General features: G+C 40.7%; 1 protein-coding gene across 1 annotated transcript in view; it reads right to left on the bottom strand.

Moving 5' to 3' along the window:
• antxr1d (ANTXR cell adhesion molecule 1d) overlaps nucleotides 1–18,489 on the bottom strand; it is a 31,203-nt gene extending 12,714 nt beyond the window's left edge. Inside the window, exons 1-11 of the mRNA XM_086092530.1 lie at nucleotides 18,117–18,489; nucleotides 12,773–12,844; nucleotides 12,534–12,605; nucleotides 10,851–10,932; nucleotides 10,720–10,750; nucleotides 10,568–10,641; nucleotides 10,147–10,215; nucleotides 9,979–10,059; nucleotides 9,841–9,901; nucleotides 4,167–4,265; nucleotides 2,896–2,965 (exon numbers count right to left, since the gene is read on the bottom strand). Coding sequence (XP_085948656.1) covers nucleotides 2,896–2,965; nucleotides 4,167–4,265; nucleotides 9,841–9,901; nucleotides 9,979–10,059; nucleotides 10,147–10,215; nucleotides 10,568–10,641; nucleotides 10,720–10,750; nucleotides 10,851–10,932; nucleotides 12,534–12,605; nucleotides 12,773–12,844; nucleotides 18,117–18,277 — 872 coding nt within the window. The 5' untranslated portion in view covers nucleotides 18,278–18,489. The remainder of the gene's footprint in view (nucleotides 1–2,895; nucleotides 2,966–4,166; nucleotides 4,266–9,840; nucleotides 9,902–9,978; nucleotides 10,060–10,146; nucleotides 10,216–10,567; nucleotides 10,642–10,719; nucleotides 10,751–10,850; nucleotides 10,933–12,533; nucleotides 12,606–12,772; nucleotides 12,845–18,116) is intronic.
• Between the last annotated feature and the right edge of the window lie 1,063 nt (nucleotides 18,490–19,552).

Genomic DNA, 19,552 nt, shown 5'->3' with positions numbered 1-19,552 from the left:
AGGGTGGTGACAGGGGGGAGGTCACTGCAAGGTGGGGTGTGGATGAAGAGCGTGTGGGGGATGGGATGAAGAGGACCTTTTCTGTCTGAAATCCCTTCAGCACTATCACTCCCTTCTGAGACAACATGAGACCCTCCCATCACCCATTGACTTCCTCACCCACCAACACTATGTTTGCCCTCCTCCATACTCTCTATACAACTGTGCCTTGACTCATGCTGTCACCAACTTGGGAGTAGGAAATCGGCAGTGCAGGTGCCACTCTTAGATTTCCCCCCATCATACGGTCAGGGGACATGCTGCTATCAATCTCTATCAATCATCATCTCCCCACTATAAGTGTCTGCCCTGTGTTTGTGTGTGTGTGTTTGTGTCGTCGCATCCGGAAGGATTGCAGTCAACACGGATTTATGTGAAGCCAGCATCAATGACTTCATTCTAAGAGACAAGGCTCGGATAGAACAGGAGGGGATTGAGGGGCAGCCTGGTTGGCAGCCTAAAGTGCTTTCCAAAAGCGGATATAGCTGTAAAGGTGGGGACCAACTCCATTTTTCAATTCCTGTCGAAGCAATAAAGCTGTTTCTAATTGCACCTATTGTGTGAGCGCTAGGTGTGTTTCTTCACAGCCCATCAGGAAGCAGTTGGCCTCCTCCTTGAGCCCTTTAGCCATTCACAGCTGACTTCCTCTTTAGTAGAACGCAAGGGTGTCAAACAATGCTGACTGTGCAGTAATGGGATTCAGCTACATGGAAAAAATCACTCCTCCAGGCACTGTGTGATGATGGTGCACCACATTCTCATCTGGTCTCACACAAAAAGTGGAAGAGACTTCACTCTACAGGTACGTTATTTTCTGTCTGGCCAGTGGCCACTATTATGGTTCAACTGGCTTCCGATTCCAGCTCTGTCTATTAGGGCAATATCAGTCCAGTAATTTTGTGTTACTTGTCTGCAGATTTGTCACAAGCTGACATCTAGGTCATTTATTTTATTTTATTTTTAAACGTATTTAATATTCATAATTTCTTGTAGTTTATCGACAGTGGCAAACGAGCCGTTCTTTATTGAAGAATTGAAAATGTATGCAGTTGAACAATTTCCATGTAGCTTATGATGAATAATGACGAATAGCATGTCAGTCTTCAGCCAAACAGGAGTCCATCAGTGACAGATTGAGAAGGTCCGCCAGTACATACCAGGTTAGTAACGATTACAGTGACTGACAAAAACCCACGTCCGCCGGTGCATAGTCCGTCAGTTTTTTTCGTCATTTCCCAGCAAAACGAGCGCCTGTCAATGACGGATTGACGGACCTTCCGTCAGTGCTGACAGGATGCCCATGTCTGGCAAATGGATGGATAAAGTAATTGGGCATGATGGAGTGTTTGCGCAATTGTGGGACGGAATATTTCACTCCCGTGCTATCCCATTCCCACAAAAAAAAAAAAAAAAGATTCAGTATGACTCCCACTCCCGTACCGCTCACATTTGGATATCAGCTAATAAAAAAACACATCCAAGTTTTTTCCCCCAGTCCTACTCAACAATCCCGTTCACTCCCTTTATCCTGTCCTGTCCCAATCCCATGATTAAAGATCATGTTGACTCCCATCCTGAAGGCATCCCAGGACCCGTGGGACTCCCCCAAAAAATCTTAGCCTCTACCACACACATCCATGGAGCGCCAATCTGTCTGCCTGCGCCTGCATCAAATCCAGGAAAATTGAGTAACACCACCTGCACCCTTCGTTACACCTGGTTTTAACGGGTCTAAAATATTGTTTACTCTTTGTCACCAAATTGGAGATGCACGGGGGGGCATGAAGATGTAACGCATCTACCAAATTCACAAACACGCTAAACTAGACTTGCCTCAGCACGAAAATTAAGATGCGGCCGTTATTTGGCCGCGTGCAGTATACTATCTGTTACCAAATTGCCAGATGTGCTGGGGGTGCAGCAGTTGTCTGCTGGCGCGCCCAGAGAGGGAATTCGGACCCAAAGACGGTAGACCAGAAATGATCCGGCACGAAAACTAAGGCCTAAATTGAAAAACTGAAAATAATACAAATGCAAAATTCTTCCTTTTTTGTCTGCAACACATTTTCTTGGGGAAATTGAGCCTATCCCCGTTGACTACTTTCTGTCACGTTAGTTATTATTAGTATATGTATTGCAGTAAATGAAATATAATGTCGAAAGAGTCTTCATGGACCCCAGTGTTACCAATTTATGTGAGGAATGTTTCCCTGTGAACAAACTGCGTTGCAGACGAGCTCAAATCACACAAGAAATCTGAGTGACAGCACCAAGACAGATGATGACTGGGAGGTGTCTGAAGCCGCAGGGCGGCAGTGTATAATTATGCACAGGACTCCGGGGCAGCGGGTTTGGGAATGCTGCTGGGCCTTGGTCCACTTGGAGCTCAGCCCAAAGCCGCGCTCTATCTGCCCCACTCGAAAACTTCCTCTCTCAGTCACCAAGGGCAGGGCTGCAAACGCTTGCAGGAAACTTTACACTCGCCGGACGCCTCCGCTCACACTCTTTCTCTCTCCATAAAGTGTCAGTCACAGATTGGGATACACCAGATAGGCACGCATGTTCATATTTACAACCATAAACAAAAGAGGAGTGGAGGGGGCTGTGAAGCTCTAAACCAGGAGGCGCTCATTAAGTCGTGTTCCTGGGCTCTCCTCTTGTGATTGGTGTCTGCCTTCATTAGCTGTGACAAACTCTGATTGATCGCACTCGCTCAGTGACTTTGGCCGAGACGCTTTCAAGGACAAGTGGCGTCTACGCCGGACTTATGCACGCGACCGGCTAACATACGGACAGCTAAGTTTGGTGTCACTCGAAAAGTGTGAGGGTAAAAATCACAAGTGATGTGTAACTCACCTCCCCGTTTCTTCGATAACAGGAGCAGGACAGAGAAGAAATGTATCTTCTATTCCGGCTGGTCTCTCATCTGCAGTAAAATGAAGGTTCAATTTCAGTTGTTATTTTTTGCAGACAAGGAATATGTTCTCGCTATGCTTATACTGTACAGTAAAAAAAATCCAAAGTTAAAGAATTTTGTATTTGACCAACATTTTGGCAAAAAAAATATTAAACTTCAAAGTTTGTCCCCCTTGTAGACACTCATGTACGGTGACAAAATTTTCAAAAACAAAACCCGGGATGCTACAATTTTGCTGAAAATATAATATACAATAAATTTCACCAAATTGAATCGCTAGTCAATCTTCTAGAGGGGAGCAATCGCTAATGCTAAATGCTACCTTGGCTGACTGTTTAACACCGCTAAACAAGTGAATGCACTCGTCTTTATCCAACTTTTTTTGCTCGCTTCCGACAGCTGTTGGAAGCTGTTGGCTATGCAGTTTACCTCACATTGGTCACAGATTTGGAAATATACCGTTAGAAAGCTCAGCTTGCATTGTCTGACCAGCGAGTGGCAATTGCAGTGGGTAGGGCTACATTTCCCATGATTCTTAGACACAAAAGCAGGAAGTAGTTTTAGTTCCGGTCAACGCCTGCTCCCAATTAGATGCGGATGTGAATGAGAACAGAAACATGAATTTTGAAGTAAATAGGAAGGAATTTAACAGTTGAATTCCCTTTAAATGGGTTTATCGTATGAATCACAATGACAACTGTGTGATTGACATACACATGGCAAAAAACGGGACACTGGGACGGGACGTGTAATATCAGGACAAGACAATGAGGTTGGTGAAACTCGCCGGGATCTGCGACTCAAGGCTAAAAGAACGAGACTGTCCCGATCAAAATTGAACATGGCACCTATTCCAAAAAGAGGACCAACTGATTATTTCTATTTTCATAGTTTCCAACGGGAAAATATGTACACGGGTTGATCCCTTTGTTTGTAGTTTTGGATATATTAACCCGTTTTGATGCTTGTCATAAAAATAAAAATAAAACGTTTAAAAAGAGGAACTATTATACTGTACTGTATAGCAATACAATTTGCTAAATGTATGCACAATCTGACATTGACATCAGGTTGATTATTAAATAAAAGGTCAAGATTGATTTGTCGTTTTTGCAGGTGAAAGCTCATTAAGTCACAAATTATTTCTGTATTCCTTCTTGCATTCCCAGCCATGATCTGGACTTGGAGTGCGTCTGCCCCCACAACTTACCTACAGTGTGTGTGTCATTTAGTTTGAAGCTGCAGCGGACCTGGTCGATGTTTCTTGCATGGAGAAAGCCGTTTCCTCTTACCACCACCTGAAAGCTCTCTAAGAGACAAACACTACCGTCATTTGATTTCATACACAACAACATGAAGAATTTTTTTTGTAAGAAAATAAGTAAACAGTCAGCAACTTAGTTTACATAAGACTAAGGATCAAAGGGAAGTGATCACTATTATGTTGCGTGCTTGCAGCCATTTCCTGCATGCCTCATTACGGTTGGTTTATATTCGTGCGTAAAGTCAATAACATGCTCCAATGGTGCTAATGCTAAAAGTGTTCCTATTCCAAAATATCTTGGTATGTGTGTGCGCTTGCCACGAGGCGTGTGTGCATGGTGCGTGTGCGTCTATGACCTTTACTTTCCCTCGGGCGCTGTTAAAGTGCACTGACAGGGCCTTGCCAGCATATGCCGCAGTGTCTATGTGGCTGCTTCTCAGCATATGCTGGCGAGCGGGAAGAAAACACTTGGTTAAAAAATATGCCTGCGGGGCTGACAACAGCACAGCGCTGTCAAAGTGGGTCTGACCTTACCTATGGCACAACACATGACGTCTGCTCATGTTGTGTGGATGTGGCTAGTACTTTTTTTTTTTTTTGCATTTTCCTTAGCCAACTACAAGCATATAGTGTGTTTGCACTCTGACTGCACCTCTAGTCTCCTCCCGGCTAATTGAAATGAACATCAGTCACACCTTTAACATTTAAAAACGCCACCGTGAAGATCACTGCATTAAAAACACAGTAGGGTGACACTACCTTTTGAAAGGTCACACCAGCCACTACACAAGTCTCTGCTGCAAATCTTGACATATTTAGTTAGATGTTCTAATGTTGATGGTTTATACATATTGTAGGTGTGTCAGGCGATTAATAAAAAAATAATAATAATAATAATCGCATGACTTCATTAGTTAACTCACGATTAATCACAAATTTTACATCTGTTCTAAATGTACAATAAAATATATTAATAATGTAAGTTTTCATACTCTTAACATAAAGGTGGAAACAAATGTTAAACTAATAGAAATATGGCTGCATCTTTTAGTCATTGATACAATAATTTCATAATAAACCATAACATTGAGTTAAAATTAAAATGATGTACTGCACTGTAAAAAATTAGTGTGATATTGATTTGTTTGTTGAGGTAAATTTTCTGCCACTAGATGGCATAATTGCATTTGTAAGACATTGGTGACAGCTCAGTGAATTTTTCTTTTCAAATTAAGAGCAATCAAATCTATAACATGAAGTAATTTTTGAAATTCTGTAAAAAAAATTCAGTCTCCACAAATATATGCATTAATTTATTATTAAATTTATTACTGCTAAGTTTTGACGTGGACGTGTCCGCTGTGTAGCCAGGACAGGCTTTCCAAGTAAGGGGCGGTCATTAATCACACGTTAAAATTTGTGCCGTTAAAGAAGCTTTAAATTAACTCAAAATGAACACACTAATTTTGACACCCCTAATATATTGATAGGATTTCTATTTCATTGTTAGAAAGGCAATTTCATTAACATTTATGTTGTAGTGCAATTTGATTTTTGCCTACAATTTTTGTACCATATTTTTTTTTACAAATAGAGGATAAGAAAGTCAAATTTTGTACAAAAGTTTGATAAGATATTAAATGCTACCTAGTACCGGCAGTATATAACGACTATGGAGAAACGTAGCAAAATAGCAAGATCCGAGGAAGATGATTGACAGAACTAATAAGCCGCATAGATTCCCACAGCTTAAATTTGGACACATACAATGTTGTAGCATGATCACATATCATAGTCTACTGGAAATGAGATGCTGTCTCCACATAAGATCTTTATTAGGTTTACAGTTTCCTTCACGAGTCCGTTTTTGCATCTTTGTAGGTGCTGATGCTTGGTGTGAACAATAGCATCTATGATCTAACTTCTTTATTTCTCTGATCGAAAAAGGGAGGCATTCATTTCGAGGGCGGTGTTTCTCTTAACTGAATGACGCAGCTAGTGACTAATTAGGAATGCACGCTGTAAAGTGAGGTCACACTAAATACTTGCCACTTTGAAAAACACATATATTTTTTACTATATTGAAACTCTACTAAAAAATACATCAAGCATCTTAATTTGTACATGCCAAGAAGCCAAAAGTTCCTCAGTTGAGCTATGAGGACACACAAACACAATGCATGTAATACAATATAATTATTTCCTGTTTGGTTTATAAGTTTGGGCCTTAACCACAACAACCAGAGGCATAATTGAGCTAGCAATTGTACCAGAGCCCTAAATTATACTTAACATTGTGATTTATAACACAGTAACAGTCACAGACTGTCTGTCCAAATACAGCAACTGGAGGTCTTGACATTAATGATGTCTTATGCTTGGTTCCTTGCCTGATACCAAACGGCACGTTGTAGCCTTGTCTCCTGAGAATTTTGTGCATTTTTTTTTTTTTACTATAATGTAAAGAACACCTTGTAAGGTTATTTCAACAAGCAGCTTTTTTTGGTCAAAAATAACAAAAAAATCATCACATCATCGCCAAAAATAGCAACACATTTTGCATGACATAACAAACCTCACATCAACGATTAATCCTAAATTCATTTTTTTCTATTATGGCTTTTTAAACACCTCCGAAAAAGTGTGACATGATGGCATTCTTTTTGTCATTAAAATGTAAACACTGCGATGAATAAGGTGTATTAAGTGTATTATCACATAGAGATGATATTAGCCTCTACACAGACTTTCTGTCACATGCAGTGGCAGGCTAAAAGGTTAACGCTGTCACAATCATGGTGGACCAGGACTGGTGGCGCGCTGCTGAGTTGTACCATGCACATGCTGCTGCCTGCCACCCTGGCCACATGTCCATGTCCATCTTCACCTGAATGTTTGACGAGCATTAATGTGACTGTCCACATGAGACACGCGTGTGTTTTTTTGTTGTTGGTTGTTGTTAAGCGGAGAAAGTGGGGTAAGGCTTGTCCGAATGGCGGCCCTTCAATCACCTTAGTGCGACGGGACAGCGAAGGGCAGGGCGGGGGCCACGCAGGAAGGAATGACGGGGAGGAATGGGTCAGACGCTAATGAAAGCAGCAATCTCTGCTGTCATGTTAGATCTCAGGTTCAACGTTCTCCTTGTGTGTTGGTGTGTGTGTGGAATCAGTGCTGTCATGTCTGATAGTATGGCCCAATGTTCACTGTCCAGTCTGATGGCCTGTTTGCAGGCAGCTCAGCCTGGTCACTTCACATCAGTGTGAGGGACTTGTATGTGTGTGTGTGTGTGTGTGTGTGTGTGTGTGTGTGTGTGTGTGTGCGTGCGCGTGTGCTGAAAGAACAACTATACATGTTAAAAAGCCTGACTTGCGTACACGGAGACAATAGTATTGATGCAATATGTTGAGAGGCGGTTATAAGATGCTGACCAGCGCTAGACAATCACATTATCTTGTGTCACGCTACAGCAATATTATGCATGCAAGCACACATATTGTTTCTACATGGCTTCATTTAATAACAAAGGATGCACACTGGAGTAATAAGCTCAGCGCATTATAGTGGCTGTCCTTCATTAATTAGGCCAGAGTCAAGTTTTGGTTGGAGTGAGTTTCTTAGTTCACTGACCATTAGACTGCTCATCAATCGAATAACAAATGAGGCTGTTGGAAAATATTTGGGAACATGGCGGCTGATAAACTGGCAACAAACCAGAGATAATTATCACACGAGGACACTGATTATTGCCCTCTCGTTGCTCTAATTATATTACAGCCTCTAATTTCCTCTTCACTTAACCATAAATAAAAGCAAATGACATTCTTGGCAATTTTGTAAATGTAGGTGGTTGAGTAGTATAGGCAGTTACTGTATTCTATTTTAATTTACTCTACGGTTATTATAGGATTGCTAAAACAACAAAACTAATAATGCACAGTACTGTACTTGCCTTTTTTTTTGTTTTTAAACCCTTCTGTTATATTGTGGGTCAGAATGACCCACTTTTAAGTTAAAGAACAAATATTAGCTTTTCGCTTTCAAACTTGACACCAACAGACGATAAATGGTTCATTTTGACATATTTGCAGTGAACACAGTTAAGAAGTAGCGATAAGAATGTTTCTCTGGATGCTTTCGGAACAACCGGGTCAAACGGACCCATTTTAAGAGTGAAAGCGTATCAACAGTTTTCATCGACAAACAATTAAAATAGTTCACTTTGGCATATTTTTATTTAAAATGTTTATCAGAATGCCTCATTTGGAACAATAAACATCGTTTGGGTCAAATTGACCCATTTTTAAGTTCAAAAACTACAAATTAGTAGTTTTTTGCTATGAAACTTCTCTGTTAAAATGGTTCACTTTGACGTGTTTTCAATTAAATGTTAATTATTTATCAGAATTATTTTGGAACATTAAACACAGCCCGGGTCAAATTGACCCATTTTAAAGTTAAAGATACAAATGAGTAGTTTTTTGCTATGTTGCAGAAACACATGAATTGTGCAGCTTGGTCACATCCTCAGTGAAGAACCGAAACTTCTCATGAATTAAAATGGTTCACTTTGACAATTAAAAAAAAAATATGAAAATGGTTACTGATGTTTATCGGAATGCTTTTAGAACATTAAACAGCCCGGGTCAAACCGACCCACTTTAAAGTTTAAGAACTTCAAGTTAGTAGTTTTTTTGTAATGAACCTTCATCAACAGACAGTTTAAATGTCTCAATTTGAAATGTTTGCATTGAAAACTGTTAATCGTGCGGTATAATTCATTATCAGGGCGCTTTTGGAACATTAAACATAGCCCGGGTCAAAGTGACCCTTTTCAAAGTTCAAGAACTACGAGTAGTAATACTAGTAGTATTTCATGCTGAAACTTGCTGAAAGTTGGTTAAAAAAAATAATTTGATATATTTGCAATGAAATCAGTTAATGATGTTTATTGTGATGCATTTTTATTCATTAAAATATAGCCTGGATCAAATTGACCCAGAAACATTATTGCTGTTCTAGAGAAACCGAACTAACAGGAAGGTTAAAAAAAATCTCATAATTGATGATTTTCTCCATTGGTCATCCTGGGAGCAAGGCTGCAAATGCACTCTCCTAAGTGATTCCTAATAAGGTCATGCCAAAGCTCATCCGTCCCGTGGATTCACATAGAGGCTCCTGCACCATCTCATTTGGCATTTGGCATTTTTTTCCCCCTTTACCTCCTCAAAGTGGTATCCAAAGGCCAGCCATGCAAAGATGGGAGAAGAGACCTAAGTAGAGGTTGAAGGAGCCAGAGTGGCTATTCAGCATATATGATGTGGCAAACTAGGCCAGGGAGCAAGCCATGCTTAAAGATTCATGGCTAATTCCTCCGACCAACTCCGGTTCCTCCTCCTCCCCTTTTGGCCCACATGCTGTGGCCAAGCGACTATGCTAATCTCCCCCGGCCGTGAATGACAATACGCTGTGTGTCACTGCGCGGCCATAAGCGTCTGTGCGATTACTCAACTTTACGGTCCGCTCCAGAGGCTTTGGATGACTGTCGTCTGACACAATCACACCCACACATCACTGCTTCAAAGTCTTAACGAGGGAACCTTGCTCACCGCACGGCCCTTACCTCCTGCGCACACACTGGACGGCTCAGCTGCGAGGATCTCAATGCAGGACTTCTTGATGATCTAAAGCACAAGACAGTTTGCTGAGATAATGCAATTTAGTGTGTTTCTTTGTGTATTTGTATGCTTGTGTGTATTACCGAGTCAATGATTCCCCTGAGTGCTTGGAAGCCCCCCCACACAGGAAACACATGTTCCATAGTGTCTGCAATGGTCGCAAGCTAAAAAAAAAACATACACACACAGACAATGTTGTGTTTGCTTTGTTGCATGTTTATAAACATTCACTTCGCTTCCGTGCTTCCTACCTGGGTCTGATTAAACTCTTTGACCCCTACACAGTAAACAATGGCTCCCATAGACCTGGCCCTTTGAGCCTGTGAGGATGGAACACATAAACAGAAAAAATGTAGAAAAGCCAAAAGAGTCACCAGCCGTGTTGCTGTGACTTGCAAGACCTGAAAAAGAACATTAGAACGGAACGTTCCGCGCGCAAAAAAAAAAGGGAAAAAAAGAGGGTTGGTTACAGCATTGACATCTATTGAGTATTGAATCATGAACGCTAGCATAGCAAGTAAAAAGGACTTTCAAAACTGGAAAACCTTTGTACTCACAAACTTGAGGCTATAGTTTCGCCCCCCCCCCCCAAAAAAATAAAAAAAAACTTTGTGATATAATACTTCAAAAGTAGTAGCAGTTTAATATTTGCAACTCCTCATCCCATATTACCTCTCGCTGAGCTGTGTCAAACTGCCACTCGTTCAGTTCCCCGTCAGTCAACGCGATGATAACACTGGCTGTCCCTGTGAAGCATGCAAAATTCAAGGCCTGTGAAGCAATGTATTTGTGTCTAACGAAGATTGGCAGTAGAAAGAGTTTACCTTGATTTTCTTGATATATCTGTGCATTTGCCTGCCAACACACAGACATAATTAGTCTGAATATTATATTAGTGTGTTCAGTTGTGCTGTTTGTAGATAATGAATTAAACCATTTTCCAATTTGTCCCTACCATTTCCAGGCCAAGGTTCATAAATGTGTCTCCTCCAGCAATGACACTTTTTAGAGCTCTGAGCCCTCCAGTGATGGCCTCCCTGACGGGTACAAAAAAGAAGCATCAGCAAAAATCACGGCAGAAGGAATATGAAAAACTTCAAAGAAATATTCCCAGTGAAACAAATGTAAACCTCTAGAGTAGAGAGAAATTCCAGCAGAGTAGTAGATGTGTGCGCTCATAAGAGGGATGTTGACACCAGGTGAAGCGTGCAAATCAAATCACAATTTTTACAGACAAATGACTACCATTAATCTTTTCAGCGTCTTTAAGTCACTTCTGCTAAACGTTTCTCTGAACTTTCATATTTGAAATAAGCACGGATAATAAGGGTTGCATGATAAAGACAAATGTAAAATGGACTCATTTGTTTACATTATTAAATTTGCTATGTGCAAAAAGAAGATTTTTAGGAAAGGCCTCTGTTGCCATCCATCCATCATCTACCGCTTATGGTCGGGTCGCGGGGGCCCTCTCCCCAGCCACTTCAACCAGCTCCTCCGACGGGACCCCAAGGTGTTCCCAGGCCAGCCGAGAGACATAGTCTCTCCAGCGTGTCCTGGGTCGTCCCCGGGGCCTCCTGCCGGTGGGACATGCCCGGAACACCTCTCCAAGGAGGCGTCCACGAGGCATCCGAACCAGATGCCCAAGCCACCTCAACTGGTTCCTCTCAACGCGGAGGAGTAGCGGCTTGACAATGAGTCCCTCCCGGATGACCGAGCTTCTCACCCTATCTTTAAGGGAGAGCCCGGCTACCCTGCGGAGGAAACTCATTTCGGCCGCTTGTATCCGGGATCTTGTTCTTTCAGTCCCGACTCACAGCTCGTGACCATAGGTGAGGGCAGGAACGTAGATCGACCGGTAAATCGAGAGCTTTGCCTTTCGGCTCAGCTCCTTCTTTACCACAACGAAGAGGGAGCTCTGTTGCCATGCGTTACTATTAATTGTAGTCAAGAAATAATTCTGATGCAATGAGATAAAATTTTAAATCACAAATACAGTAGTCTTTACTGTGGGGAATATATTTGTTGTTTTGTGATACTGCATATATTGAGCTTATTCAAAAAAAATGTTTTGACTTTATACCAACGTTTATATTATTAATGTTAATTTGGTGTAAAAGAATAGCATGAAAATACACTTAAAATTATAATTAGAATATAGTTCTTACAATTTCCTGCAAAATGATGTACGGTATATTTGAGTCTGTGGTGCAGCTAGTTATTTCTTATAATGTCATGAGGCAGTGATGAGGCTTTTTGCTTTGGCTATATTTTGAAAAAAAAGAAGCTTTGTCTGTGTAATGACAGAAAAAAATGGCTTAAGAGTGAAACTTGTGGTCAACAGGAGAATAACTTCAGCAGAAACGAGATGTGGCGCTCTGCAGCCTCTGAGCATTCCATCAGATAAAAGCCAGAGGGTCGATGAAAAAAATGTCAAAATCCTTAAAAAGCAGGAATGTAATTTGGACCTGCACCCAAAACATAATGGACTCTAGATTTTGGACTATAAGCTACATTCAATTTTTCATGAAAATCAGCTTGGTATTTTCCACATAAATGTCAGAAACAAATGTCACAAAAACCTCCTGGGACAGAGATAGAGCTAAACATGCAATACAGATGTGTCCTGCATCTTTACCTGTTCTCAGTTAACTTCATGATGATTTTGCCATGTGTGGAGAACACGATGAAGGACATTCTCAACATCGGACTATGAACACACAGTTGTTTGCCATTTACATTCTCAAGTCTCAAATTTGACACATTCCATAAATGACATTAACATTTTTATGTTAGATATTTCAACAGACTTTCCTCGGGTCAAGCCACTGTAAGACTTTCCACTGCTTGGCAAATATTGAACAATAATTAGTGCACCTGATAAATTTCTCTGCCAGCTGCTCCACAAAAGAGTAAATCTCGATCCAGTGATGCTTCACACTTCCAGATCTGCAAAAGAAGAAAATGCAGATTTGGCAGGGATTTAGATTGTTTCGATTAATTGTGTATTGTATTTGGAAACCAAAACCAACACCTCCAATGAAACCTAAAACCACAATAATAATTCACAGAAACAAATGGAGAAATGCAACTTCAGAGCGAACGTAAAAAAAAAAGTTTTTAGCATTAGCATGTTGCTATTTTGTATCATGCAAGAGTGGTGGTATGCTCGGAATATGTCTATGTGGTCACATTCCATTATGTTGCACTGTAACCTGTTAGCCTTGCTGCTTAGCCTGCTACATGCTTCTACTGTTTACATGACCATCTCCTTAATGAAGCCCAGTCCCGGGGGTGCTGCTAATGGGGGCTAATTGCTGTTGGGCCAGAGGGTTGAGGTTAGACTGGGACAGATGCAGCAGCCCGTAGCAGTGAACATGTAGCGGGCAGCTGGCCTGTGTGTGTCCATGCGCAAGAGTGTGAATGCCTGTTTGGTTGTTTGTGTGTGGCAGTGAGGGGAACAGATGGTGATGAGCACAGGCAGTCGAACAACAGGTTGAGGGAGAGAAAAGGCAGCAACATGAACAACAGAGGGGTGCACAAATAGCACTCAGCGGGGGTTAGGGGGTGGAGGGGTTGCAATGACATCAAACAGCAGACATGGACAGAGGGTGAAAGTTTGAAGAGTGGAACAAGTTTGTAAAAGGAAATAAAGTCGGAGCTGTTTGGATTCATGATGCCTTTCTTTAGTTCCACCCGTTTAACCAGTCACTTCCTGCTCCACTTATCCTTTTTGTAGACCGAGGACATGATAAAGGTTCCAGGAGGGGTCTGCTTGGGACACAGTCTTCACAATACCATATAAGGTTTTCAAAGTAAGGATTCCAAATTGGCTCAAATAAACAGAAGAGAGATTTATAGGCAGTCATTTCTACTAGTTAGTGCCATTTGGACTGTAAAGTAAAATCTAAGCACTACTTTCTTTTAGCTTCTCAAAAGTCAGGGTTGATGTAGTTAATACAAGTATGCTATACTATACAATAAAATATTAACACCTTTATGCAAAGACATGTTGTGTAAGTGTGGTGTCCTGTTCCCACCACTAGAGAGACGATAGAGAGGAGTGTAGAGATGGGAAGCAGAAAAGAATACAAAGCAAAAGGTGGAGTAGTAATACTACTCGCGTGCTTCTTTTTGGAACACAACAGTAAGTCAGTGTTCTAAAATGTAGTAGAATTTCACCAAAAATCTGAAAGTATAATCAAATCATTGTTGCAAAGTGAGTTAGGTTGAGTTTGCTTCCACCATTTAGTGCTTTGTCTCTCTCTCTCTCTCTCTCTCTCTCTCTCTCTAAATTAACATGGTAGCTCTATTTTTTAGCAAAAAATACATAAAACATCTGCTGAGCTATTAGTCATACCTTGAAAGAATCCTAAATTCGTAAATCAAGGTACCACTGTACTTGACCCAGTATCACTTGTTGACAGTTTTTTAAAATTATTATTATTATTATTTTAAGTTTTACAATGGTAAAAAAAAATATATAGGAATGTCATGAAGTCAGATACACCTTCAGCAGTTGCATTCATTTTTGTATAGGATAAAAATACACATAATTATGTTTTTAGAGAGCAACATTCTGACCATGGAACCGATTATTGCTTATTGCATTACTTTCTTTTGGAAATGTTATTACAAAATCAGAGCAAATCGTAGGTTGACCAGTGTTGTAGAATGGATTGAATTCGACATTTGTGGGTGCACTGTAATGTCTGGCAATAATCCCATATTCTCTCTCTACATGCTCTAATTCTTCTGAAGGCTCCAGTTCCACATGATTGCCATTAAATTTTCATCTGAGATACAAATCCTTACTCTTCTACACATATTCTTATGTACTTTACACTAAGAAAGCTGACAAAGTATTCATTCTTGAGCACACAACTCCACCACAACCTCCCAACTTTTGGGTTACAAAGGAAATAGTCAGCCTGCTATTTAGTGTAGGTCAGACATTGAGTGGAGGAATGCAGGGAGCTGATGATCTTTTTCTTTTTTTTATTCTGTCCATCTAGATCTATTCTCTCGACATGCAGGACGCCGTAGTTCTTTCCCACTGAGGTGTTGCTGAATGGGTCACCGTGTGGCATTAAAGATGGGGAAAAGGCCAATAAGTTGATGTAAAAGGGGAAAAAAAGACAAAAAAGAGCAGCAGCTTCCCGGAGGCCTGTGGAGACATGCAGAGGTCCAAGCACTGGGAGAGCTGGCCATGCATGACGCACACCCCTCGGGCTCCTCTTAAACTTTCGGAAGCAAAGGGTAAAGAGTGAAGAGCAGCTGACAGATGTTGCCGTGGACACCCCAAAGAGTGAAATGTCATTCAAAGTGTGGACTTCACAGCTCCTATGAGTGTGAGTACAAGGGAAACTGAGGACATGTGACAACAAGCTACACAAATCACTAGATGCTGAAACTAAATTGATTCAAAACCTATGATTTACTCTGAACAAATGTGGGCATAACATTTTATCAGGTTGCATTTTTTTAAGCCTTATCCGTTCTCTTGTCTGCTACACGTTTTGACATGTCTAATCACTCTGCAGCCATGTGCATCATTTTGCAGTTGGAGCCTAGAAATGACAAAAATGTCAATTATCATGTCTGAGCAGCGCCCAATGTCCACACTGTCGGATGCACATTTGTACAGTAAATTACACAAGTGCAGTAGACTGGCAACACCATCTTAAGTGAACATTTGACCTAAAGAACATTTTTCACAGAATAACATGGCTCTATAATGGTAGACAGCACAGCTGAGTGAGTGTAAAAACTAGCGTATCTTGATTTTTGTGCCAGTGCAAGCCTCGTTTAGCGTGTTTGGGAATTTGGTAGACGGCTCCGCGCCATGCTTGGCGTTCTGGCATTACCAAGGGCGTTTCCTTTGACACGCCCCTGGCACATCTGACCATTTTAGTGGCTGAAAGTAAACTGAACTTTGTGTCTGTTGGAACCAGGTCTAAGTATTGGCACACACACGGACACAGACTATAAGGTGGAAGGCAGTCTTTAAGTCTCCACAACTCAAAGCGGTGATCTGAGTTTGCCTTAGCCAACATTACATCATCAACTAGTGGAGGTCTGCTTGCAGTTCCTTATAAACAAACTTTTCATGCTTCGACCTTCTGCGTGAGTTCCAGTGGGTCAAATTCTGGTATCACAGTGCCTTAACTGCGCTGAATATAAAGGGAACGACAGGTAATGACGTTGGTTGGTTGGGAATCATGTCGGCTGTGTTCACGCCCACAATGGCGCAAACCAACTGCGCTAGTCTCCGAAAATAGTAATGCCAAAAGAAAACTTCACCCATGCGCTCGGTTAGAATGCACTTTGCGTGAGACATTGCTGGGGTTTGTTTACAACTTTTTAATCAGGGGTCCCTAAACATGGTACCTGTGGCCACTAGGTCAGCTCCAAGGGCCACATGTATAGACCGTAGGCCTGTTCTAAGAATAGCTCACCTGTGATGGGACATTGTGATTTACTATGAAGCATTTAGAAGGGTCATTTAAAAATGTTAACCATTCCAGGCTGTACCACACATCTTGCTAAAAGTCAGCTGGATAGCCTCCAGCAAAATGTATGGCTGGACTCTTACAGGGTTTCTGCAAGTATCATCAAATCTATTTTAAGGCTTTTTAATGTTGTTTTTTAATTCAACTTAAAACTAATTTAATTCCAACGCTCAGCTGCCTATAAACACACGGGCACACATATACAATATATACATACAGTGATACATGCATATACTGTTTGTATATTAGGGCTGTCAGTCAATTACAATTTGCAATTGTAATTCATTGCATGATTCAATTTGTGATTAATTGTAAATTAATAGATTTTTTACATCTGCACAAAATATGCAATGAATGATTTTTTTTTTCATGTTTTTCAGACTAATGTTATCATAAAAGTGGCCAAATATCGTTCCTTAAGATGTCAAAGTAAAAGCGTTAACTAATTAATTAATCCCAAAAAATTATCGCATTAATCATGTATTAACGCAGATTAATCACACTATTAATTTTGACCACAGATTATCCTTTATTTGACAGCGGATGGTTACGTTAAAGGTAGCAGAGGTTGTGTTTGAAAAATAAACATTACAACATGCATTAAAGTAAATAATTTAATAAATGTTTGCATATGACATTCAGAATACTTTGTCATGTCAAAATATTGGGCTAATTTTCCCCCCATTTTTAATTATGCAAGTAATTAACTGATTAGTAAAAGAGGAGAATGAGCATGTGCAGTGTATCAAAAAATGTGGAAGACGTCCAAAGAATTAACACATGTGCTCTTCAAATTTGGCGGGCAAATTTGTTTGATTAAGAAATGCCTTTTTTAATTAAGCAATTAATTGTGATTAATCAAAATTCTAAGATGTGATTAATTTGATTGAAATTTCTAATCGTTTGGCAGCTCTAATGGTTACTAAATGATAAGTAATTCCTAATGTTACTGTTAGTTACTGTTAAAAGTAGTGCATTGAGTCATAGATTTGTGTTGAGGTACTTTTCTGCCACTAGGTGGCATTAGTGTTTCATGTTGGATGTTGGTTACAGGACCATTACATTTTTCTTTTCTAATTCAGAGCAATTGGTGTTTGGAAGACGAAGCAAATGTGAACTCCAGGTCATTTTATTCAACATTGCTAAATTGTATTATAATGGCTCTTTTACACAACGTTGTATGTAAATCTGATCAACTGTTGAAATGGCTGGCTGCAGCTGTGTCCGCCAGACAGAAAGGCAGGGAGGAGTCTTCAGCCTGAAACTCAATCCTGCCTGGTCCAGCCCACATCCCATTCCCATGGCTCTGTTTGCTCTGTTTGCCTCACCGCTATGAACCGGGCCAATAGACCGGGCCAAAAGAACCACACGGACCAAATAAATAAGTAAATAAATAAATAAGTAGGCTGTGGGGGGGATGGGCTGAGAGACAAACAAACATCAAGTCTGTGCGACACTTGAACGCATGACCGCAGTAATCTTGACCATGCACGGCCGAGTGCATTCATTGTTTGGAGTCTTTGTCATCGTTTAAGAATCCAAACGAGGGGATTTCCAAGTTCGGCTCAACTATCTCCTATAGTTCTTATTTGTCCAAACGCCGAAGCACCAGGCCGGTGCGCCACGCGTTCCCAGCCTACGAGGCGGTTGCGCGGCAAAGCGCAGCCGTGAGAAAGTAACAAAAGCCATAAATAATAAGCGACACTCACTTGTCCAGGACAAAGTAGAGGTCGAAGGCGCCCTGGCAGGACCTTTCCTCCTCCTCCTCCTCCTCCTCTTCCTGCTGTTGCACTCCTTTCACCGATACATGGAGGAGGAAAAGTCCCAGCAAAAGCGAAGCGAGGAGCGTGTGGATGCGCCTCCTCGCCATCTTTCCCCGCTTGCGTTCGAACTTTCCAGCAACAGCGCCGCTACTCACGGCAAATCTTCACATTGTCCCTCCGACATCCGTTAATACATGATCGACGTGTCTCAAGTTGCTTTCTGCTCAGTGTGGCCACGTCGTGTCGCTCCGCACAGGCGTTGACTGGAAGCCGGCCTCCTAAGAGGCTGGGGTGGGGAAAAAGAAGCATGAGGCTCTTGGACAGGATGGAGGAGAGGAGCGACACCCGAGGAGAGACTCTAAACTCCACTTCACAATGAAATAGAATAGTGATTACATCATCTCAACTCACCATACTTTATTTTTCCCTGGAGGAATTCTGGTGTTTTACAGCGACTCCTAATACAATAAAAGAAAAATATAAATAACCTCAATGCGGGGACGGCAAAGCAACAGGTGTAAAATATGGCCATATAAATAAATAGAAACAATTACAAAATGGCGCAATTCTAGCCTAAATGTGCTGCGTAAACTTATCTAAAAATCAAATTTTATACTCAGTAGTCAGTGCAGCATCAATTTGAATTGTGATGCAGTAAATGCGCATTAGAGTGTATAACACAAACATTAGTAATTCATTCGAAACTACACAAGCTAAACATATATTCTTAATAAATAAATAAATAACACACCATCCAAGCTTTGTTAAAAACGTGGAATTCTTGTAAGCCATTTGTATGATTTGTATTTTCCTGCTAAGTTATAAAAACAATAATTGTATTGTGTTATTCAAAAATATCACTTGAATTTTTTTCCTCACAATTGATTGGGGAAGTCGTCACCCAGAGGGTTGAGGGTAGCACTTTACTCGTTGGCGCTAGTTATTTGAACATTATTTTTGGACAGTATATGCTACTGTATTGTATCTATGGTTCATATAGCTTTAGGGATAGTTTATACAACAAAAGCCTTGTTAGATTAACACCCCCCCCCCCCTCCCCATTTTGCAGTTTTCTTCACAGACTTTCGGTAAAAAAAAAAGAAGAAAGGAAAGAATATTCATATTTACAGTAGAACATTTTGAATACATTTCATCTGTGTATAACTATCTTTTAAAATTTGGCAAAAATCTTCCTCTTATAGCTGTTCTTTGTAACAATTTCCTCCAAAACATTGTTACAATACCTTTTTTTATTTGACCATTTATGGAACATAATTAGTAGATTAAAGGGACACTTGACTGATTGAGCCATTCTAAGCAGTAAAAAGTTAATATTTTGTCCAGAATTAATTTAATAACTTCATTATTTTTCATGTAAAATT

The sequence above is a fragment of the Leptonotus elevatus genome, chromosome 13 (assembly GCF_054856555.1).
Source record: "Leptonotus elevatus isolate MCC_2025b chromosome 13, RoL_Lele_1.0, whole genome shotgun sequence".
Taxonomy (NCBI): domain Eukaryota; kingdom Metazoa; phylum Chordata; class Actinopteri; order Syngnathiformes; family Syngnathidae; genus Leptonotus; species Leptonotus elevatus.
The sequence above is the reverse complement of the archived record's forward strand: the minus strand, read 5'-3'. Positions and strand labels throughout refer to the sequence as shown.